This window comes from Delphinus delphis, chromosome 21 (genome assembly GCF_949987515.2).
Source record: "Delphinus delphis chromosome 21, mDelDel1.2, whole genome shotgun sequence".
NCBI lineage: Eukaryota > Metazoa > Chordata > Mammalia > Artiodactyla > Delphinidae > Delphinus > Delphinus delphis.
In genome coordinates, this window is record NC_082703.1 from 2,388,046 (window position 1) to 2,415,973 (window position 27,928).

Here is a 27,928-nt window from a genome sequence, read left to right on the forward strand (position 1 = left end):
TACATGTGTCATAGGTAAAGTAAAGGCTGAAAATCACATTATTTATCCGTCCTTAAAAATAACTGCCCCCCCCATAAAGTTGAGGCTACAGCTAAAGGTCACAGGAATGGAGGATCTCGGGAATGTAAAACAATGAAACGGTACAGCCTAAGGCCAGAATGGAAAGGACTCTGTATTACTGTTCCTAAAATCTAAAAATCTTTCACATTATTCTTTGCTACATGTTATAAAACTTTGATGTCTGTGTTTTATTCTTATGTGACATCAAAGTATTGAATTGTGTATAATTTCTACCTTAATATTTTCTACAATTAAAAAAAAAAAACTTAGGGATACTGAGACCTGCTCAGGACAAAGAATTAAGGTGAATTTAAGATAGAGACTGACGCTATAGTTAAACATTGTGTAACCCTGGGCTTTAAAACAATGACCCAAGTCTCTAATAAGCTAAAGCATCAATTTCATCCACCTTACCCTCACCAATGCCGAAAAAGAGAAGGCTCCCTTAGCCGTTCAGAGTGCCAAAGTTGAAAAAAAAAAATTCTGCCTTCTAAATAAAGCCCTGGAAGTAGTTTTCATTATTTTCAAATCCAATAATAGATGAAAAAACAGGTATTAAGCATAAAAAATCAATAGGCCAGCTGGATTTCAACAAATACGTAAATATATTTTAACAAGAAACATTTTTTTTGAATTTTATTTTTTTATACAGCAGGTTCTTATTAGTCATCCATTTTATACACATTAGTGTATACATGTCAATCCCAATCTCCCAATTCATCACTCCCCCGTCCCCACCCAATAAGAAACATTTTAAAACATAAAGTCATTAGGAAATTATAGCCTCAACCTGCCTCTCTCCACTCTATACCCAAAAAATCACCAAAAAAAATTGTCTCAGCACTCTAATATTATATGAAAGAGTCTTACTGTGCAATCGTTACAGTGACCTACTGGCAAGAAACTCATGGATTTGGAATGCCAAACTGTAGTCCTTTGCTTGACAGGTAACTTGTTTAAAAAAAAAAAAAGAATTTTGACAGCACTATTAAATTACGACATTCTGGTTGTTAATGCCAAAGCTTTTAGTTAAACAAAGCATGTTTTTAAGGAAGTACTGTCGTAAGGATGCTTGTACCCAATCAATGATGCATATGCAAGCATACACAACACACTTAAACCACAGGCATCGTTCTTAGGCCCAAAGTAGGAATACTGTGCATGATAACTTAACCACTTTCCGGTTTAAAAAAAAAAAAGAATCCCTTTAGTCTGAGCTGAAGTTTTTGTTTGTTTGGTTTGTTAGTGAGGAGCGTCCTACGAGCGTTGGGTACAAGGCACCAAGCACAGAATTCCCAGGCTACAGAGCAGCTGGCACAGCCGGGATCGGAATGAAAGACTGTGAACATGGTGGGGAGAGGCAGTGGCCCAGTCATGGGAGGAAGACGGACGACAGCCCTGTGGGTGTGAAGGGTGTGACGGGGGACAGGGGGCGGAGGTTAGTCAGGTGTGAGAGGGGAAGCGTTAGTTAAGAAGCGGTGTTGCCACGTCAAGGCCCTTCCCCGCGAACACCGTAAAATGCTGGATGATAAAATGATGATGAGAACCACGTTAATGTACTAGTTTTGAAAAGTTAAAAAAAAAAAAGTTAAATCTTAAAAGTCCAAAATCCAAGTACGTATGATTACTGGCAGATCCAGGAGGCAGTGGAGAATGAGCTAGGCTACGCCAGGGAGTCTGTCCTGCAAAATGAGCGTCTAGGTCCAAAGCCTACAGCTCAGCTCAGTACAAAGAGCATTTAGTTCTAATGTGGGAGACACGTGTTTTTGTCCTCGCTAGCCTCTCACGAGCAAGAGATCTTGGGCAAGTCAAACAATACTCAGGAGTCTCAGTTTCCCAATTTGTAAAAAGTGCTGTTTGTTCTGTTAACCAGGCAGGAGGGAGAACTAGGTAAATATTATTTTTAGTGCGTTTTTACTGCTAATCTCTGCTTTTTCAAATACACCACCACTTATGTGCCCCAATTTGACAAGTCAGATAGCCAAGAGAAATGCACGCTGAGCCAACGCCTCACTTCTAGGAACTGAGAAACAGCCTCTAAACACAGAGCCCTTGTGTCTGCGGTGCGCTATGGGTTGCGAAGCAAACACACACACCGTTTCACCGACTCCTCACGACGACCAGCTGTCGTGCCCTCCCTCTGCAGACGAGGAAAGAGGCCGGGCCCCCAGGGCAGTGACAGGTAACACTCGGCAACTCAGAAGTGCATTTGATCCAAGCTCTCTGCTGTGTTCCTGAGACCAGAGCATGCCCTCTGGACAGTGAGAGGTTAAAATCCTGTTCAAATTTTTCATCATTTATGTAATTTTTAGGGAAAACCTCAAGCCAGGTGTTACAGAGCACACTTGGTCTGTGTGAGAAGCTCAACAAATATTTTGATTGTCTTCCCATAGAATGACGGATATAGGTAACATCCTTGCCTTCTCCTATTCACACCCTGTAATAAGTAATGAGCCAACTCTTAACAGCTATACATCTCCAAGAGCTGATGAATCTCCTAACAGAATAAATACATAAGAAATTCTTATCTGAATTCAATGAACTACATTAAATAATTTTTCATCTGCCTTTTAAAGTCAAGGGTTCTACTTAGAAATGCCCACCCCACTCAACTGCAAGTTCCGTGAGGGCAGGTACTATATTGGTTTTGTCTGACACTGTGTTCCAAGCCCCGGCATGATGCATGAATTCAGTAAATGTTTATGAAGTAAACCCTTTGCACTTGCAATCTAAAATATCGAACTTTACACTCCTATAGCTGAATTGACTATTATTAATTAATTATTAATTAATTTGGCTGGACCTTGTCCAATTAACAGTAAATTTCATTACATTCAGTGTAGTTAAAAATAATCTACTCAAAGAATTACGCAGTCTTGCAGAAAGGGGAAGAACATCATCATAATCAAATTTATTCTAACCTGTAAAACTCTTTTCAGCTTGAAAACAGATTACTAGCAAAATCACAGAAAATGGCATACTTTGTGGGTGGCCTTAAGATGTTGTTGTTTGTACATGGGATTTATATATAAAATATACAATGTGTATTACTTTACTTAACTATTTTACATGCATACACTAACGTCAAATAAATTACCTTGCTTCTGTTCACAGTTCACAGCACAGCCTAAAATGAGTTGGAGCATCCTTCCCAGCTCTGCGGCATCAGAATGCTCCCCAATAAGGTTCACATCAGGGAGAGTAAAGTCATTAATTTGCTGCCCTAAAATCTGGACAGAGATAAAAACATGAGAATTGCATTTACATCTATATGACCAAATAAAATACTTGATAGAGATTAGTTTGTCAGAAACTCACTGTTAAGAGCAGAGCAGTTAAGCCAATCTCACTCCCAATTTCTACTTATACCTCCCATACATAAATTATAACTATCCTGAGTCACAACAACTTAGTCCCTCATCTGGTATGTGGTATGCACGCTGAGCAAAGAAACTGAGTACTACTGACCCCTCCACCTCCCCCAGAAAGGCTGGATGTGCACTCTCCAGAGAAGTAGAGCCTGAGAGCTTCTGGACCAGGGGGCACCAGAAAGAGCAGAAGTTAAATATAGGTTCATGCCCACAACAGGAAGACTCCCCTGGCCACCTTCACTCCATTTGACTCTAAAATACTGATAACAAGACACCCACATAAGGAAAGAGAATGGAGGCTTCCTTCATGGGGAAACTGGCCCCAAATGAAATGACACATTTAGACAAACGGGTAGGTTTCTGTCTGATAACCCTACAGTGAAAAAAGAAGATCCTAAAAGCACAGAAGCAGGATGAATGTGGCTGTAGTGTGATGGGTAAGGAAAGAGCAGGGAAAGAGGAGGTGAGAAGGGTCATGTGGCATCCGGTGGCTCCTCATAAGAAGTATGGATCTGATTCTCGATGCGACAGGAAACCATGGAAGATGACTTGGAGGATGAGAGTGACATAAATTCTCCTTTTTAAAAACTCATCCTGGCTTGAGAGTGGAGAATAGACTGTAGCGGGGCAGAAGTGAAATCAGGGCACACTCCGCGAGTTATCTAAGCAAAAGCTGGTGATGGCTCGGTACAGGGTGGTGGCAGCAGAAACAGAGAAAACTGTATTTTGGAGATTTAACTATAGGTCTTGCTGATGATATCAAATGAAGGAAGGACTGCAGGATGATCTGTAGGCTCTGGACTTGAATAGTAGGGCGGACGGCAGAGTCACACACTGAGGTGAAGACAGATAACGTAAGTACAGATGTAGGTTTAAATGCATGTAAGCTTGTCGGGAAAAAACAGTAAGGAAATAACACAGGTGTTTCTAGGCTATGTTGCGTCCACTTGGTATCTGTGATCATGAAATTTAAAGTAAAACTAGTTCCACTGCCTGATTTTTTTCCCCAGCGATATCCTGACCGTTCTGATGCAGACTCAGAGGATAAAGTGAGTTAATCTAGGGGTAGGGGTTTGCCAAGGAATAAAATGGAAGTAGGCACAGGACTTGTTAGTAACTATGCATGGACTCTAAACCACCTTCACAAGTAAGGGAAGAAAGGAGAGAGTTAATGGACAGCAGAAGGGAAAGTTCAACATAAATGAGTAACCACTCACAAACTATCCATATTATAGTGAAAAAGATTATCTAGTAAACATCTAATAGCTGGTGAACCAGCTTTTTGAACCAACATCTTAGAGACCATATAATGGAAGATAAAGCTGATTATTAATATTAAGGTAATATTTCCTTTACTTGAAACTACTGTAAAATATTGTAAGATTAAACTATCCTACAGTAATACTTCCAAGCAGAATGATAAAAACTCCTTACCTCATGATTGTAATCCAGGATTCCTTTCAAAATTTTCTTTAAATTGCTTATCTGTTTAAAGAGAGAGAAACCAACTGGGTAAAAAGCAATCACAGATGAAAATATAGTTTAACCTAAAAAATTTCTGAACCAACTAATCATTCTTGTTAATCATAAAGTAAACATAAAAAATAAAATTCAACAGTACATTTGAATTACTATCATAAAAAAGACTATCAGTGGCTTAATTTATTTGATCTAAGAGATTTATAAAGCAAATTAAGTATCCAATTATGTTAAATTTTCAATGTTCTAACCACACTGACAAAAATTCGAAGGTAACTGAACAAGACCTAACAGTAAGATTAAATTATGTAGATCTTCTGCATGGAAAAAAAAATGTATCATCCTTAGTGAAGACTTGAGCTCAGTGCTGTTTTACCCTGAAAAGTAGAGTTGCATGTTACATAGAGGGTAAGTTCTAAATTTAGAGCATTAAACAAAAATTACAGTCAAAATTACCCTTGGATATCTCCTAACACAACCTACAAATCAGGTAGTCACCTATGAAGGAATGATTCCAAATTCCTCCATGGTCAGAAAAGTGTTTTCCTTCAGCTGAGACCAAGTAAATATTTAGGAGCCATAAGGTTAAAAAAATACTACTGCATCTTTAAATGTTAGTATAACGCTCAGCATTGCCAAGATACTTGTGCTACAAAAAGCACCCCAGTAACAAGACAGGATGGGGGCCAACACTCACTCCACTCCAGGGCGCAGGCTCCTGGTCATGTTACCTGGGTGAAATCACGGCAGAGTTACCTGCACTACTTACTGTAAACTTATTTCCTTCCCTTTTTTTTTTTGACCCAACTCATCTGGCTGAATTTGCGTTAAGTCACATGCACACACGATATGATGCTGTTGATCATCTACCTGGCTGTCCCCAGGTAGATGCTCATAGTTGAAGATGTCCTAGGACAGAAGACTGTAGGAGTGATAGCTATCAAATAAAAGATTCCACAGCAGGGGGATCCAGTGGTTACTCAAAGACATACTTATTTTTAAGGGAGAAAATAAACTGAAAACTTCATATTAAAAAAAAAAAGAATCTCATAAATAAAACTAACATGTTTTGTATGCCTAAAAATTTGGAGACACGGAAAATATATAATATACTTTCTCTGGTTCTAGGGTGTTCAATTTTTCGTATTATAACATTTTAAATTAGAAAGTCTTAAAAATCAATGTTTTCACTTAAAATGGTAGTTTATTCTCCACTGAAAAAAGCTACAAATCTTATAATTAATCAATGGTATCTTAAAATCAATCTTAAAATTGAAGAAATATAATTGAAGAAACATAATATAGGATAAAATATAGAGAATAGGAATGCAAATCGGAATGGTTACTTTCAGTTCAGAATATTAAGAGTACAATAAACATTTCGCTTTCTCTCTGTTACTGCCTTTGCCACCCTGGTGACACTGAAGACCGTGTGGATTTACGCGCACACTGTGTGCACGGGCGTGGGACACGCAACTCCCTCTTGTGAAGCAGCAGCAAACATAAGCTGATTTAGCAGCAAGACTTTAAACAGGTTATAACGTTAAAAAGCCATCACTTCTATTGCCTGTTCTTGAAGGGTTATTGAGAAATTAAATAGCATCCATTCACTCTAGCTTAGTGAAAAGGAGGAATTAGATTTTGGCAGACCCAATATCTAGTCAGTGAATAAATATTTTCCTCAAACACGTGTTTTATGGGGAAATATAAAGACAAACCACGCTTAGCTCATCTTAAGTCCAGGGGTTTCACACGCTCACTCACTTGCACTTCGGAGTCCCTACCAATGTGTATTAAAAATAAATGGCTCCAGAGTTTTCCAAGCTGCCAGTCATGACCACAGATCAAGGTGGTGTAAGGAAACTATAGAGATGGAGAACAAGTCAGCGGTGGCCAGGGGTTCGGGTGAGGGTGGTGTGGTTGATGGGAGAGAGGCTCCACCGGACACCCGGCAGGGATGGGGCAGCCTGCATCGCCGTTATGTGAGTCTACACGCTGACAGGGCCACACAGGGCGGCGCACACACACTGAAGAGTGTGTGCAGAACGACTGAACTGTGAACACGCTGTGGATCGTATCCACGTCGGTTCCCCAGGTTTGCTACTTCATTACAGTCACACAAGATGTCAGCCCTGGAGAAACTAGGGGAAAGGTATGTGGAACTTCTCTGTACATTTCTTTTCCCAACCCCTGTGAATCTATAATCGTTTCAAAATATAAAGTTAAAAAAATAATTTACAGATGGGTTGCAATCTATATTTCAAAAACTAAACTAAAAACATTACTGCATTAAGTAAGGTTAAAAACGTATTCAACTATTCAGGAACATGCAGTTAGGCGGGTGGGAGGCTGCAGTGTAAACTGTGTTTCTCACTGTGGGTTTCCATCAAAGATGCTTGGGGAATACCGAAAAATAAGGCTACTAGGAAGGAAATAAAAATAATCCATTCTCTGAGTGTTCTGGACACAGTTAATAATGATCAGTATTTTCTCATTATTAATAACAACACTAGCAACTAACATTACTGTCCTAAGTACATTATATGTATTAATTCATTTATCTCTGTGAGGTAGATCCTATCACAATCCCCATTTTACAAACGGGAAAACTCAGGCACTGAAAGGTTAAAGACTTTCCCAGCGGCTGTGAGCGGCTGGGCTGGGATGTGGACACAGGCAGTCTGGCTCTGAAGCCCGAGCCCTCAGTCACTATGCTTTACCAACTCAGACTATATCTTGGTGAGCAATTCCAGGTTACCCCAATCTTCAATTCTAGATTATTTCACCAAAGGCTATCTAAGTTTCTAAAGCTCACTAGACACATCAGAGCAAAAGTCAACAAGTATTATATACACCCAAGTAAAAGGTTAATTAACAAATAGGAAAATAAAAAGAAAATACCTTTAGCCTCCAATTATCTCCTACTTCAGTTTTAATTCTGTTTAGCCAATTTTCATCAAAATATGCAGGATCTCTGCAAATAAGAAAAGGCTAGCATGTTAATATCATGTAGCTTTCAAGCTAAAACAAAACCAAACACACACACACAATTGAAACCCTTCCTGTATTATCACTTAACTGCAACAAAAAAAGGTATTTGACACACATGAGCCACAAAATAATACATGTACATGAGATCGAATGCAATTACAGTAGAAATCTCTAAAATCAACTGTTATCACTCATTAAAAAACATAATTTTATCAAAAGCAAGCTAAAAGGTGAAAAGTGATAACATACAATTAATACATGTTTTTCAAATTATACACTAATCTGGAATTAACATAATTAGTAGATACCATGCTAATATCTAAAAACAGTCAAAATCAATGACAATTGTTTTATAAAGGCAAAGGACGTATATTAGGAAGAAGGTTAAAATAAGCTTTTCAGTTAATATTTCAATGACTTCCATCACCTACTACTTCAAAGGTCACCAATAATGTTATTAAAATTTCAGTTTCTTTAAACAATATAAACAGAGAACCTGTTTATGTAATACTAGACATTAGACAAAGTTGGATACCATTTCTGTTTGCAGAAGCCCTAAATCTAAGATAACACTGGTGTGGACAAACAAACTGAAACAAGGATAGACGCTGAATATACTTATGCTTATTTTTCTTAGGAAAACCTCCAAAACTTCTATAAACACGAGAAAGAAAAAAAAAAAAAAGGTTTTATCCTGGTATGATAGTCGCTTTAAAGTTCCTGAAATCGATGCTCTAAAAACTTAAATTATTTGTTCAAGACCACAGACTGAACACCTCTGTCCTGCTCCAGCAAGTGCCAAATCCAAAGATCTTTTCATTACACAACAACCTCCGTTCACTCAGAAAACATAATGGCAACAAGGGAAATATGTTAGGGGAAAAAAAATCTACATTTCAACTTACACTGTCACTCAGACTGATAAATACAACCGCTACTAAATTTTGGTCAAATTACCTTTAAATAAAGTAACCTGCTATGTAGAATTTTAAAACTTTATTATTAAGAAAAATATACATACTTAGGCATAAGAATTTTTTGGTAGAATTTTTTAAATTAATTGCTTGATTGATTAATTAATTAATTAATGGCTGTGTTGGGTCCTCGTTGCTGCGCGCAGGCTTTCTCTAGTTGCAGCGAGAGGGGCTACTCTTCGTTGCAGTGCACAGGCTTCTCGCTGCAGTGTCTTCTCTTGTTGCAGAGCACGGGATCTAGGTGTGTGGGCTTCAGTAGCTGTGGCTTGCGGGCTTTAGAGCACAGGCTCAGTGATTATGGTGCACGGGCTTAGTTGCTCTGTGGCATGTGGGATCCTCCCGGGCCAGGGATTGAACCCGTGTCCCCTGCATTGGCTGGTGGATTCTTAACCACTGCGCCAACAGGGAAGTCCCAAGGCATAAGTATTTAGGAAAAAAGTTACAGCTAAGTTTTCTCTGTAGAAATCTATTAGGATTATTTTTGAAGCCTGTATCCAAGTTAACATGTTAACTTTATTGTCTATTTCTCTACTCTTAAATTTTTAAAAATTGAGATGTAATTCACATACCATACAACTCACCCATTTGAAATACACAATGCAATGGATTTTAGTACATTCACATCACCACAATCTAATTTTAGAACCTTTCCACCTTCCCCAAAGAAATCCTGTATCCATTGGCTGTCACTCCCATTTCCCTCTCTCCAGCCTCTAGAAATTACTAATCTACTTTCTGTTTTCATGGGCTTGCCTATTTTGTACATTTCATATAAATGAAATTATACACTGTGTGGGGTCTTTTGTGTCTGGCTTCTTTCACTCAGCATGCTTTTAAGGTTCATCCATGTTGTGGGACGTGTCACCACTTCATTCCTTTTTATGGCTCAAAAACATTCCATTTATGGATACACTACATTTTGTTTATCTATTCATCAGCTGATATACATGCTTCATGTGGGTATGTTCCTAGGAGTGGAATTGCTCGGTCCCGTAATAACTCTGTTTAACATCTGAAGTGTGACCAAACTGTTTTCCAAAGCAGCTGTACCATTTTACACTCCTGCTAGCAACACGTCAGTTCCAATTTTTCCACAGCCTGTCAACATTTGTTATTATCTCTCTAAAAAGTTATGCTCATCCTAGTGGGTGTGAAGTATTATATTATCTCACTGTGTTTTTTAAAAAAAAATTTTATAATTCATTTATTTTTATTATTTTTTTAATTTTTGGCTGTGTTGGGTCTTCGTTGCTGCGTGCGGGCTTTCTCTAGTTGCGGCGAGTGGGCCTCTCATTGCAGTGGCTGCTCTTGTTGCGGAGCACGGGCTCTAGGCGTGCGGGCTTCAGTAGTTGTGGTGCATGGGCTCAGCAGTTGTGGTGCACGGCCTTAGTTGCTCCGTGGCATGTGGGATCTTCCCAGACCAGGGCTCGAACCCGTGTCCCCTGTGTTGGCAGGCAGATTCTTAACCACTGTGCCACCAGGGAAGTCCCTCTCACTGTGGTTTTGATTTGCACTTCCTTAATGACTAACAACGTTGAGCATCTTTTCATGTGCTTATTGGCCACCTGTATATCCTCTATGGACAAGTCTATTCAGAGTCTTTCCTGTTAAACAACTGAATTGTCTTTTTATTATTGAGTTGTGAGAGGTGGTTTTTTTTTCGGTTTGTTTTTTTTTTTTGTTTTCAGTATTCAGGGTAAAAGCACCTTATCAGATATAAGATGTGTAAATAATTTCGCACATTCTGTGAGTTATCTTTTCACTTTCTTGATGGCATAATTTGCAGCACAATGGTTTTTAATTTTTGATAACGTTCAATTTATCTATCTTTTGCTGTTGGTATTATATCTAAGAAGGTTTTGCCTAATCCAAGGTCAGGAAGATTTACTTCTATGTTTTCTTCTAAGATTCTCACAGCTTTAGTTTTAAATTGAAGTTATGATCCATGTGCATAGTGTACGTAAAGGGTCTAACTTCCTCCTTCTGCATGTAGATATTCATACCCATCTATTTTTGTTTTAAGCTTCATCTAGCTTCTTTAGTCAAGGTTCTTTTGCTGTTAAGTCAGAGAAACTAATTTGAGCAAAACTGTGCAAAAAAAGGGAACTTACTGGAAGACCACTGATGTATGTTATGGTACATAAAGATAGCTGGGCCTCCTTGAGTAGTGAAATTAGGATCTGCAAAGCTGTTAAGAATCCAGACAGTACTCCCCTTCTGACTTTCACCTTTGCTTCTGCCCATCTATTTGTTTTCTCTCTGAAGACCAACTTTTTCTGTTTCTCCACACAACGCTGAAAAGAGCCACACACACACTCCAAGTCTTCACCATGCCAGTTCAAGAAGATAGTTTTGAAGACCAGCCATAACTCAATCCCAATTCTAAATTCCCAGGAAACTCCAAATAATACAGCTACAGTCTGTTTTTCATCCCTAGTCCGATTGTATGTGACCAAAAGGATGGAGAGCCACAAGTAGGACACCCACAACTTCAGGTCTCAGAGAAAGGGACTCCTGTAAACTGGGCAGAGAACCCCCCCAAAGTGTCCTCTTTGCTTAAAACCTCTTGTGAAAATACATAATGCAAAGAAAAACAACTTAAGTGAATTCTACTGAGATATTAAAGAATTGTTATAAAAATAGCTCAGAAAGTAAAAAATATTCCATATTTTTAATAATCAAAAAAACTGTAATCTAAAAATCATAATCATTGCCAATCAAGTAATAGTCTTTCCAATCAAAAATGACAATCATAAGTAGGGCAATCTGTGAGTCTGGTGCTAAATGGGTGGTGATTACCCAAAGCCAAAGGCACTGAACTTACTAGCTAAGTGGAAATTCAGGGCCACACAGCTAAAAGATACTTATATTTCAACAGGAAACCCCTTAACTTATAAAAAAGAATGCTTTAAAATGTCTAAGAGGGCTTCCCTGGTGGCGCAGTGGTTAAGAATCTGCCTGCCAATGCAGGGGACATGGGTTCAAGCCCTGGTCCGGGAAGATTCCACATGCCGCGGAGCAAATAAGCAACCCTGTGCGTCACAACTACTGAGCCTGTGCTCTACAACCCGCGAGCTACAACTACTGAGCCCACATGCCACAACTACTGAAGCCTGCACGCCTACAGCCTGTGCTCCGCAGTAAGAGAAGCCACCGCAATGAGAAGCCCGTGCACCGCAACGAAGAGTAGCCCCCCGCTCGCCGCAACTAGAGAAAGCCTGCGCGCAGCAACGAAGACCCAATGCAGCCAAAAATAAAATAATAAATTTATTTAAAAAAAATTAAAATGTCTAAAATTATATACTCTGAGAACTCCAAGATTATGGGATACTTCATTTACAACTTAGAGCAACACTTCTTATGAATCAAAGAACTCAGAAAAATCTGAATAAAGTATTTCAAACCAATCACTATGATACAGTTTGCTTCTTGCCTAAAAGATGACCACATCAAAGCCTCAGAATGTGCCTGAGCTGGGCGGGAAGACGACAAAAGACAGCCATTACCACCATGTACTCAGCACCAGTAACCTGCCAACCATGGAGCCAGGCACTCTGTGTTCACAGTGACACTGCCAGGAAGGTATCGCTGTCCCCATGGTACGCTGAGCAATATCAGACTCAGAAGTTAAGTAATTTCCCCAGGTTCAATCACACCGTTAAGTGGCAGAGTTGATGGTACTGTCGCTTTTGTTACAAGAGATCAGCAGAGTTCAACACGAAACTGGTCCTAGCAAACACCACCAAGGGCCTGTGGCTAATTCTCTCCTTCCTGCTCAGCCGTCTAGTCACAGAGAACAAAGACCCACATCGTTCAAGATGTTCTATGGTCAACAGGGGCAGGTGTCTGTCTCATTCACCACTGTCTGCCCAGCACTTCACGTCTGACGCACAGCAGTTCTCATTGATACCTGTGCACTGAAATACATTTGGAAGGTGATAGCACTTTTATTTAATAAGCTTCCAATCTGCTACTTGGGCGGAACACAGCAAGAATAGTAGTCCACAAATCTAAACTATGACACAAATTAACCTATCTATGAAACAGAACAGACCCACAGACATAGAGAACAGACTGGTGGTTGCCAAGGGGGAGGGGGTTGGGGGAGGGATGGAGTGGGAGGTTGGGATTAGCAGATGTAAGCTTTTAGACATAGAATGGATCGACAACAAGGTGCTACTGTATAGCATAGTGAACTATATTCAATATCACCTAATGAACCATAATGGAAAAGAATATTTTAAAAAAGTATATATATATATATATATATATATATATGTATAACTGGATCACTTTGCTGTACAGCAGTAATTAACACAACACTGTAAATCAACTATACTTCAATTTAAAAAAAAAACAATAGTAGTCCACAGCATTCTTCCATTCAATACTTTTCCTAGTCATGAACTTGACTCAAATATGCAGGCATCTAGCCATAACTCTGTTTCGCTAAGTAGTTTACAATTTCAGCAATGTTTTCTAAGTACCCCTTAATAAACGTTCTCAGGCTACGATCAAACAGCATAAAGGTGATTTTCTCCAACATATTAACAGATTATAGTTCTGCACAGATACGTAAATGACAAGGGATAATCTTACTCGGAATGTTCTTCATGAGCCAGAAACCATCTTTAGCGTCTTACTATGTCCTGACTCCTGTTAAGGAAATGACACAAACCAGCCACAAACCATATGAAGCCATTTCCTCGACTTTCCCAGCACATCTATTCGGCTGTAACTTATGCACCAGTCATAGCTTCAGCTAAAGGAAAAGCCCATTGATTTTAATCCGTTAACACAATTCCAGGAATACACTGTCATCCTGCAGTCAACTGCTTCCACAGAAACCAAAAAATTAAATTTTATTTCTACTGCTTAAATTATTTAAGTACCATAATATTCTTATTGAAGTCCCCCAAATTAAGATGGGGTCCGAAACAAACACTGTATTTTGACTCAATTTCTTAATATGACATTTTTATTAGCAAATGTTACTATTTTTTAAAATAGATACGTTAATTCTTAGGTCTATTTTCCTTTTTCTTTTGGCCGTGCTGTGCAGCATGCAGGATCTTAGTTCCCTGACCAGGGATCAAACCCGTGCCCCCTGCAACGGAAGCTCGGAGTCTTAACCACCAGACTGCCAGGGAAGTCCCTCTTAGGTCTATTTTCTAATCATCTTTTCATTACCTAAAACAATCATTTTGGTCCCCTACCACTAAATGGATATTCAAGAGTTGGCTATGACATTTATATTTCGCATCCTTGAAGACAACAAAAATAAAGCAAATTATGCTTTAGCCCCTGCAGTGTTAGAAAGAGCAACAGAGGCGCAGAGGCACAGGCTCTAAACCAAGGGCAGGCAATCAGGTCCCATAAATAAAAAGAGGCATTCCACCGCTGTCCGCAGCTTGGCCTTCATTTTACCTCTTTTGGTCTCATCTACTTTCTTTTTCCCTCTTTCTTTAACTCTGAAAATAAAACATAATGGCACTTAGAGGCACAACTACTTCTGATCTTCCTCTTTCAATCAATATGCAGTTGTGGCAGAATAAAAAATATATTTGCCCTCTGTCCCTGGATCCTGGTGCTGAGCTCCTAAAACCCTGAGAATTTCCTGAGTGATGGGGTGTCTTTTATAACTCATCATGAGCTCTTTCCAGCCACACCGGAGCTTATGCTAACAGGGTGATTCACTGTGGGACCCACAGACAGCTTCAGGACGAGGGCTGGTCCCAGAGGAATTTTCAGTCCCACCCCCTGACCTCCAGGAAGGGACTGGCGGCAGAGTTCAAACACGTGGCTAACGACTTCACTCATGTCTCTTTAGTGAAACCCCCCAATAAAACCCTAAACAACAGGGTTCAGAACTTCGGGGTGGGTGAGCACATCACTGTGCTGGGAAGGCAGTGGGCTCACGGGGTCCCAGAGCTCTGCGCTGCCTCTACCCCACACGTCCCTGTGCATCTCCTTCATGTGGCTGTTCCTGAGTTGGATCCTGTACAATAAAAATGTAATCATAAGTATAGAGCTTCCCTGAGTTTTGTGTCATTCTCGCAAATATCAAACCTGAGGGGGTTCATGGGAACTCCTGCATTTGCAGTTGGCTGGGCAGAAGTGTGGGTGCCCCACGGACCCCATCCATATCTACCTGGCGTCTGCAGCGGGGACAGTCTTGTGGGACTGGGGCCTTAACTGCCGAGTCTGCCCCGAGGGTCAGAATCAAAGGACTGTGACCTTAACTTGTGGGTCTGAGCTACCTCAGGAAGCTGGTGTCAGAACATCGAGTTGGTATCAGGGAAATTGTTGATGGAAAATGACAGAGTGGTGAACTCTTCTTGGAGATAAAGGATAAAAGAAGATAAAAGTTGCTTTCTTTTCATTTCCAAGTTCATAATTCCATATTCATTCATTTAGCTAGCATTTACAGAACACCTACTCTAGAGCAGGACAAGGGGCTCTGGGAGGTAAGGGTGGCGGCGATACTGAACAGGTGGTCAGGGTGGGCTAGGTGGAGAGGCAGACACCTCTCAGTGGGGACTGGCAGCTGGTGAGGAAGGGCAGCATGTGGACATCTGACTGATAAACATCCGAGGCAGAGGGACGGGCCACGCACGATGCCCCCAGCAGAAGGCGTGTGAGGACGAGCAGGGTGCTGCTGTGGGAAAGAACGCCAGCAAATGAGGTCAGAGTTCAAGAGGGAAGAGATATGGGAACATACGTACGTGTATAACTGATTCACTTTGTTACAAAGCAGAAACTGACACACCATTGTAAAGCAATTATACTCTAATAAAGATGTTAAAAAAAAAAATGGAATGCGGTCTGAGTGGTACCAAGGGCTCAGGTCACTTGGGCTCTGATACATCACTGTGAGTCCTTTGGCTTTTACCCTGAGTGAAATGGGGCACCAGTGCAGGGCTCTAAGCAGAAAACCTCACTGTGGCTGTTGGGTTCACATGAGACTCTGGGGCAGGCAACTACAGAAACACCGACACTGGTCAGGAAGTTACCAACATGATATGGGCAAGAGATGACGGCAGCCAGACCAATATGGTAGCAGTAAAGGTAATAATTTTTATCATAAAACTTTTTTACTCCTAAAAATTCCACTATACATCTGTGATAAGTAAGGCACTTTCCTGTGCCTTACTAACCATGGTTCTGATACTACACCTAACATAACAAAGAAACACTCCCAGAATACCACCTAATACTCAATCTGTATTCAAATTTCCTCCATTACATCCTTGAAATGTCTTTGTTCACACAAGATCCAAGCTTCATGCGTTGCATTTGTTTTTGTTTTTGAAACTGTGGTAAGAACACTTAACATGAGCTCTGCCCTCTCGAGAGACATTCAAGACCAGAGTACAGTGCTATGAACCACAAGCACAGCGCTGCACAGCAGGCCTTAAGGGCTTATGCATCTCATGCAACTGAAACTTTACACCTGTTGAACAGCAACTCCCATTTCCCCCAAATCCCAGCCCCTGGCAGCCACCACTTCACTCTGCTTCCATGAGTCTGACCACTTCAGACACCTCCCAGAAGTGGAGTGGTGCAGTCTGCCCCCTGGGACTGGCTTTCTCACGTAGCATGACGTCCTCCGGGGCATCCACGCTCTGCACGCGGCAGGTCTTCCAGAAGAACCACGTGATGCGTTTGGTCAGTGTCTTTCTCTCTGGACTCTGTGATCTAGAAGGATCCACCCCGTTCCTTTCTTCTCTTGACATTCACTTGCTGAAGAGACCAGGTCAACTGTCCTGTGAAATATCGCACTTTCTGGATTTTCCTGATCCTTTCCTTGTGACTCAGTTTAACCTATTCCTCTGTCCTCTGTATTTCTCTGTAATCTGGAAGTTAGATCTAAAGGCTGGATTTAGCTATATTTTAAAAGTGTAGCCTTCAGTGTTTCCTGATGGGTTGGATGCAGGATGTGGAGAAAAAGAAAGAGAGGTTTCAAGGTCTGAGCAGCTCAAGGCCAGAAATGCCAACAACTGAAATGAGAAGACTTTGACTGAGTGGGTCTGAGCAGAAGACAGGGTTTAGTTCTAGATACGATGACTCTGACATGTCTTTTAGACCCAACTGGAGATGCTAAGTAGACAATCAGACAAGTCTGGACGTCAGAGGAGAGGTTCACGCTGGAGATAAAAATCTGAGCGTCCTTAGGATACGGATGCTATTTAAGGCTAAGAGACTAGACGAAATCACTGAGGGGGTGAATGCAAACAAAAGAGAAGAGGGGCCAGGCCTGAGTCCTTAAGCTCTGCATCCTTAGGAGGGAGCACAGGAGAGCGAAACCAGCACAGGAAATGCAGATCATCCAATGAGACAGGAGAGAAACCTGGAAGGTCACAGTATCCTGGAGGCCAAATCTTACTAAGTGTCAGAAGGAAGTAATAAGCAGATGAGCATCTGTCCTTTGAACGCCGCTGCCAGTCCAGACGAGGACTGAGAACGAGCATTAGCATCACAACAAGTGCAGTTCTAACATGATGGTGGGGAAACCGTGACAGAAGTGGGTTTAAGGCGGGGTGGGGGAGAACTCTGAGACAGATGCTGCACAGGCAGGGGAACGGGAGCAGTGGCTGACAGGAGTGGGATCCTGAGAAGTCTGTTTAAAGACAAATAAGCCTGCTTCCCTGCTAGTGGATATGACCCTGCAGAGCAGGCGAAGCCGTGGGTGCAGCAAAGAGGGGAGAACTGGTAAAGCAAAGATCTTGAGTAGGTGAGAGGCAAAGGGACCCAACAGACAACGTGCAGCCACTGACTTTACGACAGGACTGCCCCCAGCACAGCTCGAAGGCGGTAACGGGCAGCGAGGTGGCCACATTGATGCCGGTGGGGGCAAACGTAGTCGGGGAGTCAACAGAGATTCTCTTGTATGTGTTTCAACTTTCTCAGAAGTAGGCGGTCCCTTACCTTGGAAGGTAATCAGAGGAGAGAGTGGGGAAGTGGTGCTGAAGGTCTGCAGAAAGGACAGTGGGGGACGGTCACCCGGAAGAGGGGTAGTGAGAGGGCTGGGGAAGTACCAGATGACCAGGGGTTCACACTGGGAAATGTAAAATGAGACGCACCAGCAAGTCTGTGTCTTTTCCAGCTCGGTTCAGCCGCATAGGTGAGACGCAGAACTGGTGGGATATTAGATTTAACCAAGTTGTGGTTTAGCTAAAAAAGTACAAAGAAATAAAAAAGGGGCAGAGAAGCTAAAAATGTACACGGGGAGTGATTATGACTGACCACGGAATTTCAGTTGAATAAGAGGAAAGAAAGAGGGGAAGGTGAAGGACAGTGTTGAGACCCCACCTGCCCTCGAGAACGGAAGGGTGGCTGGAGATGTGCGGCCAGAGAGAGTGAGATGGAAAGAGAGGAGGCAGTGGTCAGACGGCGGGAGAGAGCAAACCGAGACCACAGAGGGTCGCAGATTACTGGTGATGATAAGCCATGGGGTATGACCTCGAGATTGAGTGGCTGAAACTGGGTAGAGGATGAGACCAAAGTAGATGAGTCAAGGAGTTGACAGGCAACGGTCTGAAGGACCATATCCAAGTCCCCAGGAATTTCAGCAAGGGTGGTACTGGAAAGAGCAGCAGGATGCCTGGATCCAAAGCTGCTGAGAAACGAGAGGGATGATGTCATAAGACTCAAAACTGGGGGGTGTTAGGGAAGATGTGAGGGGAACGGTCTGGAAGCAGCACTGAGGAGGCACCATGCTGAGCCAAGTGGTACATGAAGAAGAAACAGCCTTACTTAGAAGCCTGCAGAGGCAGTGCTGTTACGGGAGAAGAGGATTCTTTCAGGCCCGAAATTGATCAGTGCAAAGCAGTGATTGTTCTCTGGCAGGTGTACCATAGGTTCACCAAGAATCACAGGTTTTACAGCATAAACAGTCAATTCAAGTTCTTGTTGTCTCACATAGAACATGCCGTGCTCTCCAAAGTGGGTGCTGCTTTGTAAAAATCTTTACAAAGGCTAATGTTAATTTTCTTCAAACCAAGAAGTAGAAAATAGGAAAGAAAATTCTATAAATTTGAGTTTTGATAATATTAAGAGTCACGCTCCCTAAAAACTTAAGGGTCCCCTCAAGAAAATGTTTTCATTTTGTATTTGTTGATATATAGATGTAAAAGGATAAACTACATCTTAAGTGTTTTCAGTGCCTGATCTATTATTAAAAATTACTTCAATGAACAAGAATCTAATCATCCATGGATGTTGTCTGTCCAGTCATTAGTTCAACATAATCAAAATCCTGAAAATATGGGAAAGGAGTCTTTGCAATAAATAGTGCAAAAAAAAAGAGACCCTTATATCATACACAAAAAGTAGTAACTGAGAATGCGTCATAGACCTAAATATAAGCATTAGAACTATAATACTTCTGGAGGAAAACAGAGGAGAAAATCTTAGAGACCCTGAGTTTGGTAAAGGTTTCTTAATACAATTTAAAAAAAAAATGTGAACTTAAAAAAATATATTAAATAATAAGTATTTAATAAGTAAAACTTTTAAAATATTTGCTCTGCAAAAACACTATTAAGAAAATAAAAAGGGAAGCCACAGGCTGGGAGAAAATATTTTAAAACATACATTTGAGAAAGAACTTGTATTTAGAATATATAAAGAACTCTAAATTTAATAAGATGAAAACAATTCAATTAAAAAATAGGAAAAACCCACAAAACACAACGAAGGACACTACATAATGATCAAGGGATCAATCCAAGAAGAAGATATAACAATTGTAAACATTTATACACCCAACAGAGGAGCACCTCAATACATAAGGCAAATGCTAATAGCCATAAAAGGGGAAATCGACAGTAACACAGTAATAGTGGGGGACTTTAACACCCCACTTACACCAACAGATAGATCATCCAGACAGCAAATTAATAAGGAAACACAAGCCTTAAATGACACATTAGACCAACAGACTTAATTAATATCTATAGGACATTCCATCCGAAACCAGCAGAATACACTTTCTCCTCAACTGCACACAGAACATTTTCCAGGATAGATCACATCTTGGGTCACAAACCAAGCCTCGGTAAATTTAAGAAAACTGAAATTGTATCAAGCATTTTTTCCGACAACATTATGAGATTAGAAATCAATTACAGGAAAAAAACTGTACAAAACACAAACACATAGAGGCTAAACAATATGCTACTAAATAACCAAGAAATCACTGAAGAAATCAAAGAAGAAATAAGAAACTAACTAGAAATAAATGACAATGAAAACACAATGACCCAAAGCCTATGGGATGCAGCAAAAGCAATTCTAAGAGGGAAGTTTATAGTAATTCAATCTCACCTCAAGAAACAAGAAAAATCTCAAAAAAACAATCTAATCTTACACCTAAAGGAACCAGAGAAAGAAGAACAAACAAAACCCAAAGTCAGTAGAAGGAAAGAAATCATAAAGATCAGAGCAGCAATAAATGAAAGAGAAACAAAAAAACACTAGCAAAGATCAATAAAACTAAAAGCTGGTTATTTGAGAAGATAAACAAAATTGATAAACCTTTAGCCAGACTCATCAAGAAAAAAAGGTAGAGGACTCAAATCAATAAAATTAGAAGTGAAAAAGGAGAAGTTATAACTGACACCGCAGAAATACAAAGGATCATGAGACTACTACAAGCAACTATATGCCAATAAAATGGACAACCTGGAAGAAATGGACAAATTCTTAGAAAAGTACAAGCTTCCAAGACTGAACCAGGAAGAATTAGAAAATATGAACAGACCAACCACAAGTAATGAAATTGAAACTGTGATTAAAAATTTTCCAACAAACAAAATTCCAGGACCAGATGGCTTCACAGGTGAATTCTATCAAATATTTACAGAACACCTAACACAGATCCTTCTCAAACTCTTCCAAAAAATTACAAAGGGAGGAACATTCCCAAACTCATTCTACGAGGCCACCATCACCCTGATACCAAAACCAGACAAAGATATCACAGAAAAAGAAAATTACAGGCCAATATCACTGATGAACATAGGCGCAAAAATCCTCAACAAAATACTAGCAAACAGAATCCAACAACACATTAAAAAGATCATACACCATGATCAAGTGGGATTTACTCCAGGGATGCACGGATTCTTTAATATACGCAAATCAATCAATGTGATACACCATATTAACAAGTTGAAGAATAAAAACCATACAATCATGCAGAAAAAGCTTTCGACAAAATTCAGCACCCATTTATGATAAAAACTCTCCAGAAAGTGGACATAGAGGGAACTTACCTCAACATAATAAAGTCCATATACAACAAACCCACAGCCAATATCATCCTCAATGGTGAAAAACTGAAACCATTTCCACTAAGATCAGGAATAAGACAAGGGTGCCCACGCTTGCCACTATTATTTAACATAGCTTTGGAAGTCTTAGCCATGGCAATCAGAGAAGAAAAAGAAATAAAAGGAATCCAAATTGGCAAAGAAGTAAAACTGTCACTGTTTGCGGATCACATGATACTATACATAGAAAATCCTAAAGATGCCACCAGAAAACTACTAGAACTAATCAATGAATTTAGTAAAGTTGCAGGATACAAAATTAATATACGGTAATCTCTTGTATTCCTATACACTAACAATGAAAGATGAGAAAAAGAAATTAAGGAAACAATCCCATTTACCACTGCAACAAAAAGAATAAAATACCTACGAATAAACCTATCTAACGAGGTAAAAGACCTGTACGCAGAAAACTATAAGATACTGATGAAAGAAATCAGAGATGACACAAACGGATGGAGAGATATACCATGTTCTTGGATTGGAAGAATCAATATTGTGAAAATGACTATACTACCCAAAGCAATCTACATATTCAATGCAATCCCTATCAAATTACCAATGGCATTTTTCACAGAACTAGAACAAAAAATTTTACAATTCGTATGGAAACACAAAAGACCTCGAATAGCAAAAGCAATCTTGAGAAACAAAAATGGAGCTGGAAGAATCTGGCTCCCTGACTTCAGACTATACTACAAAGCTAGAGTAATCAAGATAGTATGGTACTGGCACAAAAACAAAATATAGATCAATGGAACAGGATAGAAAGCCCAGAGAAAAACCCACACACGTATGGTCACTTAATCTATGACAAAGGAGGCCAGAATATACAATGGAGCAAAGACAGCCTCTTCAATAAGTGGTGCTGGGAAAACTGGACAGCTACATGTAAAAGAATGAAATTAGAACACCCCCTAACACCATACACAAAAATAAACTCAAAATGGATTAAAGACCTAAATGTAAGGCCAGACACTATAAAACTCTTAGAGGAAAACATAAGCAGAACACTCTTTGACACATATCACAGCAAGATGTTTTTTGACCCACCTCCTAGAGTAATGAGAATAAAAACAGAAATAAACAAACGGGACCTAATTAAACTTAAAATGTTTTGCACAGCAAAGGAAACCTTAAACAAGACGAAAAGACAACACTCGGAATGGGAGAAAATATTTGCATCTGAAGCAACTGACAAAGGATTAATCTCCAAAATATACAAACAGCTCATGCAGCTAAATATCAAAAAAACAAACAACCCAATCAAAAAATGGGCGGAAAGCCTAAATAGACATTTCTCCAAAGAAGACATACAGATGGCCAACAAACACATGAGAAGTTGCTCAACATCACAAATTATTAGAGAAATGCAAAATCAGAACTACGATGAGGTATCACCTCACACCTCAGAATGGCCATCATCAAAAAATCTACAAACAGTAAACAATGGAGAGGGTGTGGAGAAAAGGGAATCCTCATGCATTGTTGGTGGGAATGTAAATTGATACAGCCACTGTGGAGAACAGTATGGAGATTCCTTAAAAAACTAAGAATAGAACTACCATGTGACCCAGCAATCCCACTACTGGGCATATATCCAAAGAAAACCATAATTCAAAAAGACACATGCACCTCAATGTTCACTGCAGCACTGTTTACAACAGCCAGGACATGGAAACAACCTAAATGTTCATCAACAGAGGAATGGATAAAGAAGATGTGATATATAAATATAATAGAATATTACTCAGCCATAAAAAGGAACAAAATTGGGTCATTTGTAGAGACATGGATGGACCTAGAGACTGTCATACAGAGTGAAGTAAGTCAGAAAGAGAAAAACAAATATCATATATCAAAACATATATGTGGAATCTGAAAAAATTGGTATAGAGGATCTTATTTACAAAGCAGAAATAGAGACACAGATGTATGTTTGGATACTAAGGGGGAAAGGGGGGCGGTGGGATGAATTGGTAGACTGGGATTCACATATATACACTACTGATACTATGTATAAAACAGATAACTAATGAGAACCTACTGTATAGCACAGGGAACTCTATTCAATGCTCTGTGGTGACCTAAATGAGAAGGAAATCCAAAAAAAAGGGGATATATGTATACATATAGCTGATTTACTTTGCTGTACAGTATAAACTAACTTAATATTGTAAAGCAACTATATTCTAATAAAAATAAATAAATAATAGGCAAAAGATTACAGCAAACAGGAGAGGTTGTGGAGAAAGGGAACTCTCCTACACTGTTGTTATAAGCTGGTGCAGCCACCATAGAGAACAGTATTCTAAAAATATCAATAGAACTACCATATGATCCAGCAATCCTACTCCTGGGCATGTATCTGTAGAAAACTCTAATTGGAAAAGATACATGCACTCCAATGCTCACAGCAGCACTACTCACAATAGCCAAGACATGAAAGCAACCTAAATGTCCATCAACAGATGAATGGATAAAGATGATGTGGTACATACATACAATGGGATATTATTCAGCCGTAAGAAAGAATGAAATAATGTCATTTGCAGTAACACGGATGGACATAGAGACTGTCATACTAAGTGAATTAAGTCAGACAGAGAAAGACAAATACCATATGATGTCACTTATAAGTGGAATCTAAAATATGATACAAATGAACTTATTTACAAAAAACAAACAGACTCATAGACGTAGAAAACAAATTTATGGTTATCAAAGGGGAAAGGAGGTGAGGGGGGGATAAATTAGGAGATTGATATTAGCAGAGACAAACTACTATGTATATAAACTACAAGGGCCTACTGTATAGCACAAGGAATGATATTCAATATCCTGTGATAAACCATAATGGAAAAGAATATGAAAAAGAATATATATGTATAACTGAATCACTTTGCTGTACAGCAGAAATTAACACATTGTAAATCAAGTATACTTCAATAAAATGTAAGTAAACATAAAAATTTTCAAAATTCCTATATTGATAAATGAAAGAATACACTGTTAACAGTGTATAATGATGCCTTTAGCTAACTGAAATAATACCAACAGCTAAAATTTCTTGTAAGCTCACTACGCTCCAGGTACTCTAAACATATAGGTAGTTTCCCCAACTTACAGATAAGAGAACTGAGGTACAGGAAGGTTATGGGCCCAAGGTCAAGCATCTATCTATTAAGGGACAGCCAAGATTCAAAGGCAGATGTGGCCACAAACTCCTAACCCCACCTGTGCCTCATTGGCTTGACCCAGTGCCCGCGGGTGGGGAAGTGTGCGGACGTGAGCGTGTGGCCACCAGCGTGTGGACACGGTCTGGCCAGCCCCCCCTCAGAGGGCCCCATAGTCCCAGGGATGTCCCAGATCCCAGAGTCATGGTGGGGCACTGGGCTTGCACACCCAGAAATTAAAAACAAACAAAAAAAGATTACAGCAAACAATTCACCAAAGAAGATATATATATGTATGCATATATATATATATATATACAGTAAATGTATATAAATACAAGAAATACAAGAAAAGATTCCCGACATCACTAGTCATTATAGAAATACAAATAAAATCTACAATGAGCACCACTAGACGGCCACTAGAATGGTTATAATTAAAAAGAGCAATCCCAGCAAGTGCTGGTGAGGCCATGGTGCAATTGGAACACTGACACGCTGCTTGTAAAAACATAAATGGTACATCCGCTTTGGAAGCAGTTTGGTAGCTTCTTAAATATTAAACTTACACCTGCCACATGTTGCAGCCATTTCACCCCTAGTTGGAACTTCACCCCAGAGAAATGGCAGCATGTGTCCATACAAAGATGTAGACACTGATGTTCACAGCAGCTCTATTTGTAACAGCCCCAAACTACAACAACCCAGGAGTTCCTCAGCAGCCGACGGATGGATGGATTGTGGGCTGGGGACCGCTGGGGACCGCTGTTCTAGACCATTCAAAAGCTAAACGTTATTAGGGCACCACTCAAAAGTGTCCACGAAAATCACAAGACCGCTCTTCTCTGTGCTAGAACCCGGGCTGGTCAGTTTCAAGTTAGCCTTCTTGAGCTCTGCCAGAAAGTCTGCATGCCTGTATGTCTGGAGAGATGTAAGGTGCAGAAGAAAGGTACAGCAAGCTATAGTTTTCAAGCATGAACCACCAGTGTGAAAGGCAGGTAGATTCTCTGAAATGCAGGCATTTGAGAAGCTTCGAGACGGGCAGCTCTACACAGCTCACTGCAAGGGGAGCAACGGCAAGAATCCTTTAGCAATGATACTGATTCTCAATAGAGCTGCAGGGAATCTCAGCAAGTCCCATGTAAGTTCTTTAGTGTCTCAGGCTGACAAGGGCTCAGGGCTTCAAAAGACAGAAGTATCCCCCAAATCACATCAAACTTACTGACATCTTAAATTCACAGGTAATCCTCTATTTGAAAAATTCCTAGGTCAAAAGTTGAAGACAGCCATACAATATCAATTTTACAACTATTATGTTTTCACCCTGCCTCTAGGTGGAGCTTACACTGTGTGTGTGTGTGTGTCCGTCTGTCTGCAGACGGGTGTGGGGGGAAGCAGCAGGTAACAAATAAGCAAGCAAAATATGTGGTATACGATATGGTGTTACCTACTTCTGAGAAGCATACGGAAGGTTAAAAGGGAAACCGAGCACAGGGCATGGCTATCGCTTATTTTCTAGGGGTGGGCAGGGAGGGCCCCGCTGGTAAGACAACGTCTGAGCAGAGCCCTAAAGACAGAGTAAACCTCTCAGATCCTTCTATGATGGCAAAATCTGGATGCTAACAGGAAAATGTCTGCCAAGCTTACACTGAAAACCACAGGAAGAAAGAATTCTGCTGAAACCGTTGGAGTACTGCAGCAATTGCAGCCCTAACTACCCCTGCAGCCGGTCCATCTGTGCCTAAACAAGCACAGGCTGCCGGAACCACCTGTGCTGCTCAGTTCTCGGTCTCCGCGCAACACGTGTTTCATGCGAGCACTGTATTTTTTTGTCCATGTTTTCAATCTAATAAATATCCAGGCATGATAAGATACAAAAAGATAAAGCAATTTATTCTTACATCTTTTGGAGAACCTGGGCCATCACAACCCCATTCGTTAAATCTTCCACGGTCTGGCATGGTGCATCCACATTAAATGTCTGGATCTGGAAAAAGGAAATTAAAAAAAAGGAAAAAAAGATTCCATGGTTAACCATACAGAAGAATTCTTAGACGACTTCTACCTCATCTTGGGAGTTGAATACGTTTTAAAAAGCAGAACACTGTGAAATGTGTTCCCTCACGGGAAGTTTCCCGCAGCTTGCAATTGCAACTTTTTCCTTGTGGTAAAAGAGAGAAGGTGGTGGACACTGGACGGCTTCCCCGCATTCACCCTCCTCACAGATAATCTTCTAAGAAAGTCACGGTACCGTCATCCCCTCTGCCAGTGACTGGCTCATGGGTGCACAGGCAAAGACAATTTGGACCAAACAGATGCAAACAGAGGCTTACTTGGGCTTCCGGGAAAGAAAAGCCAACCTCCCCTTGGTGTGAATAAACATGCTGGTTGCTTCAACTGCCACGAGCAGTCATCTTGTTGACCGTTAGGATGAGGCCAATGCAGTGGATGGCAGAGAAGAGGAACAGAAAGAACGGGGTCCTTGAGGCCAAAAGTGAGCCACTAAACTAAAAATCTTGAGGCCTCCTATTATGTGAGATACATTTCTTCTTTGTGCCTGGCCAAGCTGAGATTTCTTTTACTCAGAACCAAAATATCTTTATACAGATGTAGAAATCACACAGTTAGGTTAGATATTCAGTTCATTTTGATTTTCAATGTATTATGAATCAGAACTAACGTAACATAGCTGAGAATTAGTAGAAATTATTTCTGAGCAAGATAATAATACAGCTGAGCCAGCAATGATTCTACTCAGTAGCACAACCAGGACTTAGAAGGCAATAAATCACTGAGAGTAGATAGACGCAAGCCATGCTCTGCAGTTTATAGGTTGTAAAATGGAAGAGTATGGGAATCAGAAGAAGAGATAAAACAGGGAAGAGAGTAGAACGGGGAAAGACAGGGTTAAAGAAAGAAGCATCGTTGTGCAAAACCTCTCAAGTCACGTTAGGACTTCATCCTCAGAGCAAGGAGAGAAAGCAAAGGATTCTAAGCAGGAGGGTGAGGCCATGAGATCTGCATCGTATAAGGATCACAGCAGCTGCAGTATGAAGAAAGGCTTGCAGGGAATAGGCAGGGAGACCTATGTTAATAGGTTTGTATGTTAACACATGAGGTCAAACTAGGTAATGACAATGGAAACCCAGCAAATAATGGTCAGGGGACCATCTGCCTTCAATACATTTTTACTTACAGGGTTATATTCCTAGAGGTAAATTTGCTGGATCAAAGTGTATGAACGTTTTAAGGTTTTTGATAAATATTGCCAAACTGCCCTGAACAAGTGCTGTAGCAATTTACTAACAGTTGGTGAGCGTCCACTTCTCTGTGCCGTGTCATCTATCAAATCTTCAAAAAAAGAACTATTAACAAGTGCTGTCAGCAGCTTCTTCATATTTTTGACAGTCTTGTGGGTTGAGATGGTTATGGCGGCGGAAACTAAGGAAATGGTCTTAAAGATCACATAGCAGGTGGTTTCTACTTAGGTGTCTACTTGGGAGAGGTAATGAAAAGAGGCCCTTGCAGGCTACCCCCTGACA

The 27,928-nt window shown here is 40.3% G+C and overlaps 1 protein-coding gene across 2 annotated transcripts in view; it reads right to left on the reverse strand.

Annotated features, from left to right (window-relative positions):
- The window catches only part of HOOK3 (hook microtubule tethering protein 3), a 126,068-nt gene that overhangs the window by 90,894 nt on the left and 7,246 nt on the right, over nt 1-27,928 (reverse strand). For both annotated transcript variants that reach the window (XR_009517908.1, XM_060001429.1), the window contains exons 2-5: nt 26,288-26,373; nt 7,812-7,884; nt 4,866-4,916; nt 3,158-3,290 (exon numbers count right to left, since the gene is read on the reverse strand). Coding sequence is in view for 1 of the 2 variants with exons in the window: in XM_060001429.1 (XP_059857412.1) it covers nt 3,158-3,290; nt 4,866-4,916; nt 7,812-7,884; nt 26,288-26,373 (343 nt within the window). In the remaining variant the exon portion in view is untranslated. The remainder of the gene's footprint in view (nt 1-3,157; nt 3,291-4,865; nt 4,917-7,811; nt 7,885-26,287; nt 26,374-27,928) is intronic.